We start from the raw sequence: 18,245 nt of genomic DNA on the forward strand, positions 1-18,245 counted from the left end.
TGGGTCAAGAAATGCAGGTGCAGATCCAGATAAAGTTGCAACCAATAATATTTTTTTCAGTAAATAATGCATGAATGAGAACCATGTATTATTGTACATCACACACGACACTGCCTTTGAAAGACAGAATTTTGCACCATTTTTTCTGCATTGCTGTTATGTATAAACAGCACAGACACAGAATGAGGGTACAAAGTCAGCCCAGAATTTTTTCCACTGTCAGAGATCGCATCAGAGACAAAAAAGAGATGGTACGGTACCAGTGTGTAAGGGTATTCAGCAATGCCAAGACAGGCTTGTGACGTTTAACACCCGAGACTCGCTCCTCCCACCGTGTTGTATTTAAAGCAATTGTTGCTGATTGCGGGATGCCGTGTCTCTTTATGAAAGCTAAAAGGCTTGTTTAAATAGACACAGGCAAATAAAAGCCGGATCCACTGTTGCATCTGCTCGGATGCGACTATTTTGCAGGAACGCTATGTAAGATATGCAGTAGGTGTATACCCATGAAGACAAATTAGGGTTGCTTGTTCCTGGTGGAGGTTGTTGCTGCCCAATTCTGTGTACTAGCAGCACCTCCACCATCCAGTGAATGCAAACAATCTATTCTTCAGCCATTACCATATATTTTCCTCCACCGTACCACCAAAAACCTCAGCTCACTTTCCTTCACCTCTCACTGATCCTTTGCCAGCTCTCCCTCCCCCCCTCTACAGCCTCTGGTGCTTTATTGCCACTTGCTCATTGCATATATATGTGTGTGTGTATATATATATATATATATATGTATATACTGTATATATATATATATATATATATATATATATATATATATGTATATGTACCTCAATTTATGTCTGCAACATCATTCATTTAAGCTTGTACATTTTTCTAAGTATAAAACAGACGTGACTCAGTCTAAGCTGTCTGCACATTGCTTGCTTTAGGTCTGACTCTTTGCAGCATTGTTGTGTGTGGGCAAAGGCCGACTTCCTTCCGGTCCTAAAGAGAATTTTGCACTTTTTATGGATTCTTTGTCTGAATCAGCTTTGCATTTTAAACCCTCTTCTCTTTGTCTCCGCTCACAGCCATGTTGTGAGAGTTAATGGTTTGACTGGCGACACAAGAGAGAGGGGGACCGAGGGGCTTTGCTAATAACCAACCATGGCACCCCTGTCGGGCTTTAGGTCCGTCTTTATTTTGTCTGCGGGCTTGAATAAATCAATAAACACAAACCATGTACTTTTATTTGCATGCATGTGTTATTCTGCCTTGTTTGCTTTGTTTTCTTGCCTCTGTTTACCCAATCTAACCAGTCCATCCTCACAAGGTACACAGTGAAATAATTTCCTGCACTTCAGCAAAAGCAATACATAACAAGACATATCAAGGACCTTATCATCAGAGAGGCGTTTGTGCAGCATTGTAAAACATAGTCTCTTTGTTTCTGTTCCTGCTGGTCACCAACTGAGTGTGTAGGTGGCATCTATAGGTGCAGACTGAAACTCTGTGCCAATGTAAACGGTAGTCACCAGACGGAAAAACAAAGGTGCTAACAGTGGCGTGGAAATGAGACAAAAATGAGTTGTAGTTACCACTGTCCAATGTTCCCTCTAAGCGTGACAGGCGACAACAAGCGGTAACAACACAGGGACGAACACTGGCCAGCCAGTGATAAGATCCTGAGAGCCAATCAATTCATTAACAGCGAATTACGTAGTACCTATCGCTGTTTTGCAGGTCAGTGTATAGCTACTGGTGCATTCACTCACCAAGCTAAAGTAAAAAAAAATGTCTTTTAAGGTGGGCAGGCTGTCGGAGTATGTGGGAACAGAAGAACAAGAGTTGAATCTGGGTGAGACTTTTTCTTTTTCGAATGAGAAAGGGCTGGGTAGCCAGTTTTCTGAGTGTGGACAGGCTTAACCGTGCACGTGGTACTGGCATACTTTTATTTTGTTAGCCGGACTTACAGAATACAGGAAGTGTTACCCCGAGTTTGCCCGAGTGATGCCGAAGGGACGGGAAGGTGGTTGATTTTTTTCAGTTGAGATTTTTTTATTTTAATTTTTTATTTAGACAAAAGTAAACATATACAGTAAATGTGGCATCACTTTCAAGTACATTTCCAAAATGAAATAGTGCCAGAACAGGCTGCTGCTGATTCAGATCATAAATTGGATGAAATACTGTAGCTCCACAGGTTGTTTTGTCTGAGGTGGGCAAAAAAGAAAGCTACGTTATGAAATACGCCTTGCTGACCTTTTGAAGGCACTCATGTACAAACTGTGACAGAATGGAAGTTGGACTACCTCAAGTTCTCAGATTTTGGACAGGTGTGATGTGGTGAGGTTTGATGGCACTCACAGAGGTCCAAGAAATGCTTATGTCGTTTATGTGTGCTTTATGCTCAGACACTTGAAAAATTACAGAGAACATTGCCGCTGTCTTCTAGAATCGAATGTTGTCATTGTGTTATGGTTAACTGTTAGTTTTTCACTTGCACTGATGACGGTGAGCATCTAGCTAAAATGCCCAGGCCAAAAGGCTCGAAATGTTGATATCGTTCACCTCAAAAGATGCAGACTCAGCAACAACAAGGTGAAATTGTGCAAGTAATGTCTTGTCAGTAACTTCATTTTGCTCAATTAATACTCGACTCTTACATGGATTAGCTGGCAAACACCATTGCACTTGAAATCTTTTTTTCTGTTTATTTTTGCACATTTCCTGTGTTCTGTAGGTATGTAGATCGATTGATAGATACTTGATTCATCTCCGAGAGAAATTCACATTTCCATGTCATGATGTCATAATAAACCTCAACACTTACTTAAAAATACACCCGTGATGGGCAAGAACAAAGCAAGATAGTAGCGATAAGAAAAATATGGAAATAAAGTATCATATTACAGTGGAACCTCGGTTCGCGTGTTTTTTGGTTAGCGCTAAAAACTTACGGCCAAATATTGCCTCGGTTTGCGTACGTTTTCCCATTAGTGGACCATGTGTCTTGTCATGTTAATACACTGCGTGAGTCCAAGTGTGTTCTTAATGTATTTTTATTTCAAAACATCCTTGTTATCAGGCTATTAGCTTTCTATTACGTGGAAACAGGAATTGGGATCAGGTCCGTTGCACGTCTGTGACGTCATCAGTGGTTGACTCTGTAGTTCTTTGATAGCTAACACAGTTACGCCACAAGTCTAAAAAATTAACACAAAAAATTGTTTTATATTTTTACAATTCTAGTTTTCCATCCATCCATCCATCTTCTATGCCGCTTATCCTCACTAGGGTTGCGGGTATGCTGGAGCCTATCCCAGCTGACTTTGGGTGAGAGGCAGGACACATATAGAACACACACTCATGCCTATGGACAATTTAGAGTCACCAATTAATCTAACATGAATATTTTTGGAATGTGGGAGGAAACCGGAGTACCCGGAGAAAACCCAAACACACACGGGAAGAACATGCAAACTCCACACAGAGATGCCCAACGGAGATTTGAATCCATCTCCTGACTGTGTGGCTAACATGCAAACCACTAGGCCACCGTGCACCCTTCGTTTTATTTTCCTAAAACAATTCTAAATGCATACGAACATGTATAAATGACGACTGAAAGAGATAAGTGAACATTTAAGTTACTTTTATCTTCATTGAAAATGTGACACCGCCTTCGTATTTTGCTATGCTGAGTTATGTCTTGAATTCAAGAGTGTTTCTTACCTTCGTTATCAAATACTGGCACTTGCAACTTTGTTTGGCTCCATTTTGGGTTATTTTGCAGCCGTGATCAAGATCAAGGAAAGCAAAAACTTGACGTGAGAAACCCATTCATCCCTTTCATTCATCATTTACTGTTTTGTGCATGTAAAACGACTATGTTTTACTGTGTTACTATGTTTAGTGTTTACATTTTTGGCTTTTTGTTGGATTAGGTGATTGGATTTACCTTATTTCTTGTGGGAAAAATTGTTTAGATAGACTACGTTTCTGTTAGTCTGAGCTCCTGGACCGGATTAATTAATTATTAGATACAGTACATGCAGCATTGTTGCTATTGAATGAGAAAGTGTGTACAAACTTTTGACTGGTAATGTGTGTACGTATATATTTATGTATTTAAATGACTATTGTGTTCAACTTGAATGTCACAAAATTCTATAAAAAGAATAAGACATTGTTTTTGGACAAAATTTTGTATGTTATCAATTTTATAAGTACCGGTTTGGCCACCATTTCAAAAGTGCCGATTCGGTACCAGTATGGAATAATATGTAAATGATACCCAACCCTAGTGGCAGCCCTGTCTCGACATACTGTTGGTATGCTATGGGTGTTCAGAGGTGTTGATTGTGTTAATGAGCGTCCTATTTTTAGCAGGCGTGTGAATGGTAGAGTCAATCCTTTTGCATGAGGAACAAGCAACATCCGTGCTTCATCTCACTTGGCAAATAAATCCTATTATACCGTTTTCTGATGGATTCTTAGCAAGTAGCCTACATTCTGCGACAGTGGAAATAAATCAGCTTTTATTGAAGATGATCCGATTTCCACTTTCTCCTCATTCATCTAGGTATGAACACCCACTCCGGCCCGAAATCCTGTTAGAGCCTGCCTTGTAATGAAGAAGGAATTCTCCAGTGGTACAAAAACGAGGCATAGGAACGTGTGTGTGAGGGGAGTGGGGGAAGATGACAAAGAGGGGAAATAGATGGTGCATTATTGGGGCGCCTTTATGGGTTAAATTGGATTGATCATGTCAGTCTACCTTATTAACTCTATATTACTCTGCATTATCATATCTTACATGTAGTATATACACCAAATAGTCATATTTTACCGTAGGGTCAAAATGTCGGGATCATAAAACATAACTCTAAAGGCAATGTTTTGATAACGTTTTAACATTTTTAACGGCCATGAAAGTGTAAAAAGAAGTTAGCTACTATAATTATTTAATGAATAGCCTCTACTTCCTAGATATCCTGTGAAATTGACACATCAGAGCCAGAACAGTAGATCTGGCATTTACAGTATTTCCTCGTGCTGCTCACACAGAACAAAGCAAAGCAGGAGTTTGTAACTGTGCACAGATAATAGATGCGTGACACTTTTTAAAGTACCTCTCACACAGGTAGAGACCCGCTTCTGTTTCAGCCATGATGCTGATGCTAAAACAAAAAAGTAAGTAATTTTGATGGCAAGTGACAGTGTGTATACTGTAGCATTTAGCAAGTCGTAGGCTAGCACTAGCAGCTAACGTTAGCGGTTGACTCCAAGTTGGAAAAAAAGCTTGCTGGAGTCTGACTGACATCAAGCGCGATGACAGTTCAACACATTTGTATGTGAAACGGACGCTAGCTGGTGCCGCTGTGCGCAAGTACGTTGGCAAACCTCACTCACTGACGCATTAGGAGTCCCGCTGGACGTCTAGTTGACAGCTCGGGCTTTTAGCTCGATGGCTAGCGCGCTCGACTCTCATGCAGCAGTTTGAGATGAACCATGCAGGTTACATACATATACATATTTTTCCCAGAAACTTTTGGTCAGTTTCCAATTTGTCAACCTTGGAATTGATGACAAGACGAGCATGTTTTATTGTGCAGGATTCGATTACAGTCTATTAGGGTTGGATTGCTGTCATGGAAACACACATTTCAAACACCATCAAGCCTTTGGGAGCAGTCTAAAAATATGCACGGATGAAAAGGGTGCCATGAGAGATTAATTACAAGCACTGCAAGTACACTGTAGTGTATGTGCTGAAGCAGAGGAGAGCACGTTCATGTCGAAGGATAAGTGCTACACTGCATTTTTATGTGAGCGCAGTACTAAATCTAATTATGTCATGTGCAACCACTCCGCAGCCATAGATTACAGTTACACTCATGTCGTCACTCCATGTCCATTTGTGTCCTCTCTTTTGCTTCCTCTACTCGAATTCACACATGCAGAGTGTGGATGAAAGAGAGAAGATGCGACAGGAGTGTGGAGGGGGTTTTCCCTCTTGGGACCACGGTCTATAGAACCTGTCGCCACTCCAGCGGGGGGGAGGAGAGCAATAAAGCAAAGTGCCAAAGACAAATGGCTTCTGTAATATCCACATGTGCTACTGGACAACAAAGGCGCTGGGAGCAGGCATGTGACAATGCATGCAGGTGGCTGTCTTGGCTTTGTGTGTAACACTGGGATTCTATGTACACACTGCATGCATCCTCATCACGTCGTAGTTTAAGGAATGTATCGTTTTCATGTTCACATGACAAGAGGGTGTTGAGAACAAGTCTTAAAGTGTACGCTTTTAAAAGCACTAGTGTGTATTGCGAGTAATTGTTTCCAGACCTGACCATGATAAGTAGGATTCCTTATTAAATGCAATATTTTTGTAGTTAGAGCAAAGAAAAGCTATTTACAACCTTATAAATGCTGTTTTTGACATTATTAGAGCCCTCTTGACATGAAATAGCACCCCTATAGTCACCTTTACATTTGTATTATCCAATATGGGAGACATAATAAGAGTAAATGAGCCATTTAAGACACAAATAAGACTTGCTCTCGTGTGTGTTGCTATAAATGTGGGGATCGTAGGGGAACTGAGTGGCAGGTGGACAGGAAGTGACGTTGGGGGTTCAGAGTTGAGTTTTAGCTTGGCACAGGTTACAATATATAGTCATCCCTCACAATATCACAGTCCGATTATCGCTCCCTTGCTATATTGCAGTTTTTCAGTAATGAATTAATTAATTAATGATTGCTGTTTTGGTCTACAAAACATATTGACACTCCGTTTGAAGCTCTTTTTTAAGTTCAGAAGAAATAGAGTCCCTGCAGAATAATAGTTGTGTAATCCAGTGTAAATAATGAATAATAGGAGTGGAATGGTGACTATAGGGGTGTTATTTCATGTCTGTCTACAGGGCTCTAATAATGTTAAAAACTGTATTTAAAAAGTCATAAACTAAACTTTTTTCTAAATAACAGCCAAGTATTGCCGGCTTCTGGTTTAGGTAAATAATAAATGCTTGGCGATAATTGGAGGGTTTATGGTATTAAATATATAACATACATATGTAGCTTTTTTTTGGTGGTCCTTTTCAAGGGAGATCGTTTCGACAACATTGTCGTCTGTATGTTAATTTTTTTTTCCCGTTTTTAGTAGGTCGTAAACGTACTGTAACACATCTTACAAACATGACAATGATTGCTGTATACTGCCATTTTTTTTTCAATTTATCAAAACATGATGGCATCTCTCTCAGTTGCTTATACGCGAGTGATGGCTATAAAAAAAACAACTACGCTTATATCGCACAATATAATACGGCTTTGTGTTGTTCAGTCAATGAGAGCGATTATGTGCTCATTAGCAGTATATATGGGAAAGGGCTTTCAGTAATTCCCTCACTCTGCTCCTGTGAGATTGCCAATATGCTACTTCACAGAGACCGATATAGCTCTTCCTGTAGTTCCTCTTTTAACATTATCCATTCGTAACTGTAATTAAGTATATCTACATACTGTACATCATCATTCTCACAAAACAATTCCTGCTTTGATTTAAAAACAACATTGAGAGGATAAAAGTGGTCTCTGTATTTTCTCGTTAAGCTCTTATAGCGCAGAACCTCACTAAACTTGATCACTTCTGAGATAAAGTGTGACTCTTGTCTTCATTATGAATCCCAGATGGACTGAATGGACCTGCTAGTAAACGATCCTGTCAGTTTCTGGAAATGTGGGATGTGTTAATATGCCACAACGCACAACAGAATGCACAGTATGGATGAGTTACCTGTTTCAGAGTCGCCTGTTTCATTCTGATGCTGACCTTTTTTATGCTCAGGGAAGACCAAGAGATTCAAACATGGATTCTGTCATTCCCAGGAATGGCATTGCCATGACAACAGAAGTACGACTGTTCTTTTTTTGCCTTGGTTATTGCATGCCACATTTCTCCCAGAGAAGATCAGATGTCACGTAAGGCAAAGAAAGCCTTTCTTACAAATCCCAGTGTAGTTTAACTACACATTCTCATGACCAGGAATAATTCTCTACCAAATGGAAATCTAGAACTACAACTTCTGTATTGCCAGTGTATGAATCTAAACCAGTGCTTCTCAAAGAGTGGGGCACTTGTCAGAGGCAGGAGGGGCTTTCAGTATCCGTGTTTTCGTGCATGTCTGCATGCTTGAAGCCCTCAGCTAGGTGACAGCAGTGCTCAAACTAATCAACAGCCTGCTTGTTGAACCCAGTACCCAAATGTTTCCAAACAATGTTTAATATCAAAGCTATTTTCAAATGACCGTGAATCTGGAACTATCAAAATTATTCCAATGATTTCTGAAGCGAGAGAGTCTGTGGCTTTTAGTGATATACTGTACATGTCATTACGGTAATCGTAGGGACTGCGTCATGGTAACTCCCGGAAGACAAGGCACTGATATGAAGCAGAGTGTGATAATAAAGCGATACCATATTTCTTAGCTGCCGACAGTTGTTTGGTAACTTGTCCAAATTTTGAGACACTTTCTTTGAAAGGGTTAATCACGGCTGCCTTTTCTTCATGTCACTGGTGTGTGTGTGAGTGACAGCAAGAAAAGCTCTGACTTACTTGGGGAAAAGTCTTGGTGCCTGCTGCTGGTTTTCATGTATTAATCTCTAGACTACGGATATGACGACCCATCTTTTCAGACTTTTTCTAGGAAAAATATTATCTTTGTATATCCGGGTCAATATGGTATTATACTACGATACGGGCAAAAGTCAAGACAAACCTCTTCTTCACTTTACCAATATAGTTTTGTCGGATGTATGCTTTCAACCTTGGGGGAACAATTTGAGGAAGACCGTTTTCTCTTCCAACATGACTGTCCCCCAGTGCACAAAGCAACCCATATAGGCATGCTAAGGTGACTTTGCTGTGGAAAAACCTAAGAGTCTTGACCTCAACCCTCTCCAGAACCTACAACAGAGATAGCAGGTCCAGGGTTACTTCCATTTTCAGCTCCTGTAGTATCCTGTTCTCACCAGGATTATTCAGTGAGACATATTCTTGCTGTCTGTCCTTTTGTGGTTTCTGCCAGAATGATGCAGTCTGCTCTTTCCTTGTTCTCAATCAACTGCAACCGTTCCAAAACTGCTGTCATCAGCACTGCTGCTAGCGTTGCATCAACGCCGCAATTGATCAGCCACAATGCCATCTCAGTAAATTCTAACTCATTTGCTTGCCCGTCCTCACCCCGCCCTATCTTATTTCTGCTCTCGTAATTAGTTAATCATTTGTTTGTGAGCGCCAATTGAGGGCAGAGTGGGAGCAGAGAGTGTGCTGATAAGCTCTGCAATTTGTTTGCCTGACGCCATGATTTATTCCAAACACAACCCACAACTGTCTTGACTGAAATAAAGACAGTCAATTCAACTAATGGAGTCAAACTTTTGGGTTTTAATTAATTTAATAATTTAACAGCGCCACCATGTGGTGTAGCTGTCAGAAAAATAATAGCACAGGCAAGACAGTAGGGGTTTCTGTTTTGCCAAATTTGAGCCCTTTTGTGTGCAGTGGATCAAGCATTGAAAAGTTATTGTGGTACCCTTACAACATATGATAACAGAAGAAAATGTGAAACCTAGTCTTATGTCTAGGTAAATGTCAGTTACCACACTTTAGATTTTGTTATTTTTAATCCTTGAGGAAAAGGCCTTCAACATGACCTTCTGCAAAACAAATCATACGCCTTTTGCTCTTGCCACAAGGTAGCAGGAGCTTCAGTCTTTGCTGTTCTCTCAGGAAACACAGAGCAAAGTCACCTGTCATCTGCTCATCCATTTGCTTTAAATATTATTCTAAATACTGTTACTTATTTTGAGCAGAACCTCACATCCGACTGGAGCAGAGCTTGTGAGCAGCAGGTTTTGCTGTTGTTGTATGCGAGCGCCCTGTGCTAGTATCAGCCATATGGTACACTTGAGGAGAGTGTTAAACCTCCTGTAGAGATCAGGCCCACAGTATGGATTGATCCTCACTGAGCTGCTGCTTCTGTTCCTCAACACCAGGATGTTTCTCCTACTAGCAGCATGTGAACACTCACTTGCCACTGATATGCAGCGTACTAGTGTACACAAACAAAACGTCTGAAACATGCCAATATCTTTGCCCCAACGGCTTCTATTTTTGGTGTCTCGAGGGGAAAAGCTTATTACAAAACATTTCACGCCCTTCTCTTTATTTCTCTGCACTTCTCTGAGTCATCCCTGGAGCAGGTCTAGTCTAACAAGCACTGTGTAGACTGATCCAGCCTTCACCTTCTTACTCCTCCTCCATCCTCCTTACTCGTCTCCTTCCTTTAAGCTGCTTTGTGAACATCCATCATCACATAATTACCTCCCGTTGTAACTGCTGAACCACAAATAACATAAGACGTTAATATTTTTTATCATGTTTTCAATATCAGTTAAATCAAACAGTATTTCATCGTATTATGTTCAACATATTTCTTAGCTGCTCAAAAATAGTTCACTCAGGTTGCATTCACACTTTTGGATCGGTACTCTTTTTGCAGGAGTTGGCTAAGCGTTCACAATGGTATTTTTGTCATGGGACCAAAGGCTGCACAATAAGAGCATATACATAAAGTAAGGACATGATTAGGCAACTTTTTCTGTTCTTGTATTTTAGCTTGGCTATGTTGTAAATTACCCCGCGACCTCAATATACTTCGGGGTTTAAAATAAACAAATTACTTAAATAAATTATGAAATTATGAATGTATTTAAATTAATTATGACATTAGTAATGTATATAAATTATTTATTTAAATTCTTAATTAGGCTCCAGCATACCCCACGACCCTAGTGAGGACAAGCGGCATATAAAATGAATGACTGAATGAATTATTAATTTATTTAAATGATATATTTTTAAAATTTATTTAAGTTAATATTTTTTGTAATTGATAAATTGATTCAATGTCTTGTGTTCTTTATGGTATGATTATGAAATACACTACTTTAAAACATTTACTTGACAGATTTGGTGAATTTGCGGTATCGGTATCGGATCAGTATCACCAATACCAGCCTGAATTCTACTCAGTATCGGATCGAAAACAAAATCAGTGGTATCGTACATCACTACTTTCTGTACTGTCTTATATTCGGGTCAATATGGTAAAGTACACTTGTCTTATACTGTTTCTCTTGTCATTTGTCTTTCAGATTGCAAAGATCTCAATGACGAGTGATTACAAACAGCTTTGTTAGCAGCAAATGCAAGTCGAGTGGTGAGCTGAGGTGAAATTCATGAAATGATATTCATGAAGCACCATTATTACAAAGTCTTTGAAGAAAACAGACAGAGAAGAAAGAAAGGTTTCTAATCAATGGCCTCAGGCTTGTGTCTTTGAGAACGCCCAAAAAGAAGCAATCCAAAATGAGCATCCCAACAAGTTTAACGGGACTTGAGGTTAATGTTGACAGAGCGGCGGACAAAATCACAAATAAAGCTCAGATCCATTTCACACACACTGGGGACGACAACGCCAATCAACTGTCTTCTTTAAGTGATGAAGGAGGACTGTTACAGGACACAGAGTACAACATGACCTCCCTCCCACCTTTGGTATCTCAAAGTGAGTCCCATGACAAGATGATGATCTGGGGTTCCGAGCAGCAATGCTCAGAGCCTGGGCTCAGAGAGATAGAGCTTGTGGAGTGTCAGGACATAAATACGTTCTTGAGAAGTCCAGGTGAGGAGGACGATGACGAGGATGATGGGGGGAGCACGAGAGACGGCAAAGACGAGGGTCCTATGTCAATATCGTCCAGTTCAACTGCCAGCTCTGCTTCCACTGGGGTAAGGCGGAACGACAACGACAGCAACAAGGTGGAGAGTAGAATACAGACGGACACAGCGGTGAGGGGAAACATTACCTATCATAGTACAGAAGAGCTGGACACTTGTGTGACGGGTTTATCCAAGGAAAGAAACACAAAGACAGGCAGAGGAGGGCTCAAGCAGTCCAAGTCTGAGACAAATGTGTTTGTGTCGAATCTGTCCACCATTAACCTCAGTGGAAGTCTGTCCAGCGCACTGGATTGTAGTAGAGACACTTTAATTTGCCTGCCCAACTCTAAGACCAACCCTTATTTGAATACCAACAACACTACCTCAGCTCAGAGTTTGAGAAGGGAAGCTCCTGTAGACCACAATACTCCACTGTTGCATCATCAGGAAAGACAGGAGGAAGAGAGAATCCAGTTCAGAAATGGATCAACTTCAGAAGGAGGTCTGGGCCAAAGGAGGAGGACTGGCTTTGAGGAAAGGGTGCTACCACCGAGGCGGCAACAGCTTGTCAGACCTCTCTGTCAAACAGAGATGGTAAGAGCCCAAAGCTTAGAGTCCGGTGCTCAGGGTGCTGAAATTGGGCGATCACACGCCCACAATGCCACCACAGTCTCTCCCGGTGACACTCAGAACGGGTCAAACAGAAAGCTTGCAAGATCGTCTTTGCGTGAACCATCAGATTTCTCACATCTGTACAATACATGTGGAGTCTTCCAACCCAGGCAGCCCAACCAGGCAATGCAGAAGGAGGTTTCACTGGTGGAGAGGCAGCCAGGCCCAGCTGCACAGTTTACTTCAAATCCCTCCAAGCCATCCAACATGGAGAAGCGACCCCAGACTCAGTTCACCTACAGACGTAACTGTTCTAGTCCCAAAAGGACATTCACGCCTCCCCACTCCCCTCTCAGGACACCCCAGGGCTCACCACATAGGCAAGCCTCAATGTACCTCATCTCTAAGGATACACGTAGAGGAGTTCAAAACAGCCCTGCTGTAAAGACAACAGCTCAGGGCAATGAAAGTGTGAGCGTGCCAGTAAAAACCAACATAACCCTGACTGGAATCCCAAAAGTGACTCTTAACCAGCAAAGCAACCCCAACTCAAGCCATAACTCAAGCCCCAAAGAGAGCTCTCCTTCACTGAAACCTAAAGGAGTTCGCCCCAAAATCATCACCTACGTTCGAAAAAATCCTCAGTTCAAGCCTCAGGCTTCTGATGGACCTTATCAGGTATCTTCACTACCAGCAAGGTTATCAGCATACCCACATGGTGCAACACCCGGTTCCTTCAAAGACACACCTAAATACCCTTCCAAGCTTGACAAAGAAACCAGAGGACTGCCAGTGCTCAGTGCCTCCAATTTGCTTTATGACAAGTACCGTAAGGAGATTCAAACCAGCTTCTGCCCATCAGGATTAATGAACAGGAGTATCCATGCCCCAAACACTGTCCCTCCTGCACACACCCACAGCTATACAGCACCCCCAAAGCTGGGCCGCAAAGCAGGGGACTCCTATGGAGCTCAGACCGAGGTAGGCATTCTTTAAGTATCTGTTCTGATTACCACTTACAGAGCTGAAACTCAAAAATAGGTAATTTAGTATTCATTAAAGTACTTTATGCATCCATTCTTAGGTCGGGAGATCTGCCAATTTTAAAGAGACTTCTGAAGAGGACCCACTGCAGCTCCGGACAGCTGCTCAGGCTGGAGGCAGCGGCAGTCTCTTGCGCTCCGGCCGAGGTCTGCGATTAGGTCTGGGAGCTGTCACCAGGACGGCTTCAGGCTCAGGCAAGGGCAAAGGACCTGGTCAAAGTCAGAGGTCAGCAATCATCCAAGCAATCCAACCTGTCATCTCGGCAGCAAGCCAGAAAAGCCAAGATACCACAGGTAAAAAAAAAAAAATCCAATTTCATTTGATATACCAGAAATTTTACACACCAATATGCTATGTTATCTCTGCTCCTTTGCAGCAGTGTGTAGTTGTGGGACTGCTCTGACAATTTGGCCCGACATGAAAGTAGCTCATTAAAATGCATTCCCTCAAATTCTGGATGATCCGATGTGAGGATTTTAACATGCATTCTGCTCCTAGGTGACATTTCCTGCTCCAGAAGGCAGCATCTATGAAACACAAATTAATATATAACCTCTCGATTTCCCTTCGCCTATGCCTGAGTCAAATTTTCAAGTGGCACAATTCACTTACCACCTCTGACACCTTCATTTCTATTTATGTTGCAGAGGGACTGCCACTTTAATACTGAAGATAGAAATTTGCTCATCATCCTACCACAGATGGAAAGAAATTTGATTTATCACCACTACATATTTAATCTGATCTCTCCCTGAATCTGATAAACATACCTATGTAGTGCATTTACCATATGCTCAGACACACACGTGTATCATGTTTATGCATACAGATTTAATCAGCCCAGTGTTATAATGCTCCCTAGCTTCCTTATTATAATCTCTGTTGATACATATTAGTGCTCAATGTCCTTCTGGGACCTGCAGGCTTTGAAGTAAACTCTAATTAACTCTTAATTAATGTCACTTTCTTCCCACTGAAACCTTCCATCTCCCCCCTGCTGCTTCCAGTTTTACAAAGACAGCATGCACGCAAAAATATTGCGTTGCATTAGTCACCATTGAGCCCAGCAAATTTGGACGGAGGTACCAAATTTGAGCATGAGCATGAGCATGAGCATGTTTAAAATTATAGCAAGGGCTTCAAGTGTGAGGAAGGCCTACCCTGGGAGGCACCGGAAGACTTGGCAGCTTGAGAATAATAAAGAAAAACATGTTTTTCAAACCTGCGACGCTACCTTCAGTTACGTCAGAAGCAAAATGAATAGAGTTTTAGTTCTGATGGTGACAGAGTAAAGAGCATGGGTGAACTCCACAAAATCAGTTTTTCGAGGACCATATTGTGTTCTTTGAGGGGAGGCTCGCTGCGCCATCCTTTGAAAACCTCTGGTTTTTAGGATAACGCTTGTATCCCCTTTAAGCTCAGTTGACTAATGTGTGTTTTCATTCAGACGGAAGAGAAGCCTGTGATGTTCAGGTTTAAGTGGGTATTTGTCTGAATCTTCTCTGTGGTTCCACCTTCGAAGGGGAGAAACAGAATGGGAGACAGGAGGTAAATTGGGACATTTATCTTTAATAATCTAGATCTTCGAACTCCAGAGTACTGTGCTCCAATCTAATACTCAGACCAAATGGCTCACAGGCTCACATTGAGTAAGGAGGGAAGCAGCAGCAATGATAGCACTTTCACGCCCCTCCCCCACCCCCCACCCCCTACACACACACACACACACTTTTTTTTCTCCTCCAACCTACCAACGCAGCTCATATTTTCCCCACATAAAATGTTTTTATTCTTGGATTGATGTGACAGGGGCTCTTCAGCACCCAGTTGAGAACACATTTGTGCCAATTGGAGAGGAAATGGGGGCTTTCCTACCTTATCTCTGTAGCCAGCAGCGGATAATGTTTTACCCCACATACAAACCTTGCAAGGCACATGGAGAATGTGTATGGTTGTTGATCCTTACATTGTTTATTTCATTGTTTTGCATCAGGGAAAAAAGTTATTTTCCCTTTATTCACCAACATTTTCTGCCCACTCTTTCTGATTGATTGACTGTCTATATGATTTATTAGAGAAACAAGCTCAGCTCAATTTGGTCTACGCCTTTGAAACCCTGTCACAATGTTAGCATTACATAAAGAACTGGGCATTAGCTCACCACAGGGAGCCAAAAGCAGTTGTTAGCAGACTGTTGTGCTGGTAGTTCTTAAATCTGAGTACTGAAGCAGTTGGGTGTCAGAAAGCCCCGAGACAGCACAGTCAGCACTGGATGATGAACGATTCCCCAGGAAACAAACACCATAGCTATGCAGAATTGTTGAGAGTCACGTTCACACTCCCAAATAAGCCCCATTTCCACCTGGTACGAGGTAAAGTCCATTTCTGTAGATGACCTCCATTTTGCTGTGTTCCTCCCCTTAATTGTTGGGTTACATTAACCTAGTGGTTCTCAAACTTTTTCTGTTGGGTTCCCGTTTGGAGGAAGACAATTCCCGGCCGGAGTTGAGCTTGGCAACTTGTTTTAGGCTCGTAACAGAGGTGGGACCTGCTTGCGTGTGTTGAAAACAATTGTACTGTAGTGTTCCAAGAATTGTTTAACATCTAATTAACTGATAGTGGGATGCCGTGTATTGGTTTGCATTATCCCACTTTGGTGGGTTCTGTTTAAAAGGCACAGACTGAATATTACTGTATGTTGGATAGATTATTTTCTTCTCATCCTCTTTCCTAAGATTTGATAAAATATGTGTGGTTTTGGTGTTGTTTTGGTGTTATTCTAGCTGATGATGAGGTTTTCAACCATCATCCTCCTGCCCCTGAAGCTCCGGCATCAGAACAGGCGCAGGCTGTGACTTCCAGCAGGTCTCTGCTTCCCAAAGCAGCAAACCAGTCAGGCCTACGTCCGCCTGGCTTCAGCTCCACCCGTCTCCCCGTGGGCCGCCTGGCAGCTTTTGGCTTCGTCAGGAGTTCTAGCGTGTCTTCCGTCTCCTCAGTTCACTCTGCCGACAGTGTGCAAAGTGACCCAAGCAGAACGGCTCACCGTAAGTCTTAATATCTTGAACCTGCTTGATGACTAGCGAATATCAATTCCACTTGTGCGCTATCATGAGCGCATCATTATCATCACCATTTTTATTACCTTGTTTCATCCACCCCCCTCATATCATTTACATAAACACTCCCCAACCCACGGTCATTATGATGCAGTACAACTGCTTTTTCACATCTTTTAACATAGCTTCATGATGGTATGGTAGGGAGCATTTGTTTCATACATGTTTAATTAGATAAATTAAGGACCATCAAGTGGTTACATTTGCACAATTCAGCATGTCTGAAAAGGAGTAGGAAGAAGCACAGCATATTTAATCCAAACAGAATTACAGATAATTCATTCACAACATTCACTCACACCATCAATATTTACATGTTGATGCACTATTTTGTTTCCTTGCATTTTGTCATTTCAATTTTGTTCACTTACTGTGTAAAGAAAAGAAAGGTAGGTGTTAAAAAAGAATACAATACTAATAAGAGTATTATCTTATATAGCTTTTGCATTGTTAAGGAAAAAGAAGGAATACAAATGTAAATTTAAATATTTAAATAGATGAGAGACGTTAAATAAAGACAATCAAAGACACTGAGGTTACTGGAGTAAAATTTTGACTGAGCTGCACATATACAGGTATAATACTATATTAGTCGATTGTTGATGACTTCAAGCTGCATGAGTCTTTGTAAATTGCATGTGTCTTTTATTTCCTCGCTGTCAAGATTATGTCATTTTTTGTATTCGTCCAGTTCCTTGATGTGTTTGACAACAAGGGCATCGTAAAGGGTACCAGAACCACCAGCACCAACTTAGCACCATTTTTTTCCTACAGCTAAATCAATGAATTAAAACATGATGCTTACGCAACAGTTACTCAACCTTATAGCAACTTTTTTGTCTTCTGTATAGACCAGTAATTCATATGCGATAACTGCCTGCTCAGAAAGCTGCAGAACTGTACACAGCCTTAAAAATTGTCCACACAGTTGTAATGATAACACTGGCGGGTTAGTTGGCCGTATTTGGGGAAAACTGCATGCGTTTTTAATGTGACCTACATAGCTTGCTGTTTCTCTCCCGGTTACAGCTGACGTAAGCTTCTCAGCTCTGGTGTATGTCACGTTCCCTGTTATGTCATCCCTCTTTTCCCCCCTGAGTATTTGTTTCATCTCCCCTTTCGGCCTCCCATTGGTTGATCCTTGACTACGAGCTGTGTGGCGCAGTGGGGGATGTAACACTTCTTAGCAACCGTGAAACTGGGGAAGAAGTCTGCATGCATCGCCTTACCAGAAGATGGTATCTTAACCATGCACATTTCCAATAATGGTCCAATAACGATCAAAAGCAAACTACAGTTGTATTGTATGTAGTGTATATAGGTTGAAAAAAATATACAGTGGAACCTCAGTTAGCGTGTTCTTTGGTTAACGTTGAAAATTGATGACAAAATTTTGCCTCGGTTTTCCGGTTATCCTACAATGTGGCACGTGTCTTGTCAAGTTATTAATACAGTGCATGAATCCAACTGTGTTCTTAATGTATTTTTAGCACAAACGTGCTTGTTAGCATGGCTTGCTTAAAAAAAAAAAAGGCAACAAGAACCACAAGTCAGCTACGTCGTGCGTCTATGATGTCATCAGGTGTTGACTCGCAAAATTGTTAACACAAAAAACATTTTAATAGTTTTCTAATTATAGTTAAATGACGATTGACAGGGATAAATGAACACTTAAGGTC

At 41.4% G+C, this 18,245-nt stretch overlaps 1 protein-coding gene across 3 annotated transcripts in view; it reads left to right on the top strand.

Moving 5' to 3' along the window:
* The window catches only part of mtus2a (microtubule associated tumor suppressor candidate 2a), a 44,554-nt gene that overhangs the window by 2,738 nt on the left and 23,571 nt on the right, over nt 1–18,245 (top strand). For all 3 annotated transcript variants that reach the window (XM_054754214.1, XM_054754217.1, XM_054754215.1), the window contains exons 2-4: nt 11,227–13,387; nt 13,491–13,743; nt 16,234–16,494. In XM_054754214.1, coding sequence (XP_054610189.1) covers nt 11,441–13,387; nt 13,491–13,743; nt 16,234–16,494 — 2,461 coding nt within the window. In that variant the 5' untranslated portion in view covers nt 11,227–11,440. The remainder of the gene's footprint in view (nt 1–11,226; nt 13,388–13,490; nt 13,744–16,233; nt 16,495–18,245) is intronic.

Source organism: Dunckerocampus dactyliophorus, chromosome 16 (assembly GCF_027744805.1).
Source record: "Dunckerocampus dactyliophorus isolate RoL2022-P2 chromosome 16, RoL_Ddac_1.1, whole genome shotgun sequence".
Classification (NCBI taxonomy): Eukaryota; Metazoa; Chordata; class Actinopteri; order Syngnathiformes; family Syngnathidae; genus Dunckerocampus; species Dunckerocampus dactyliophorus.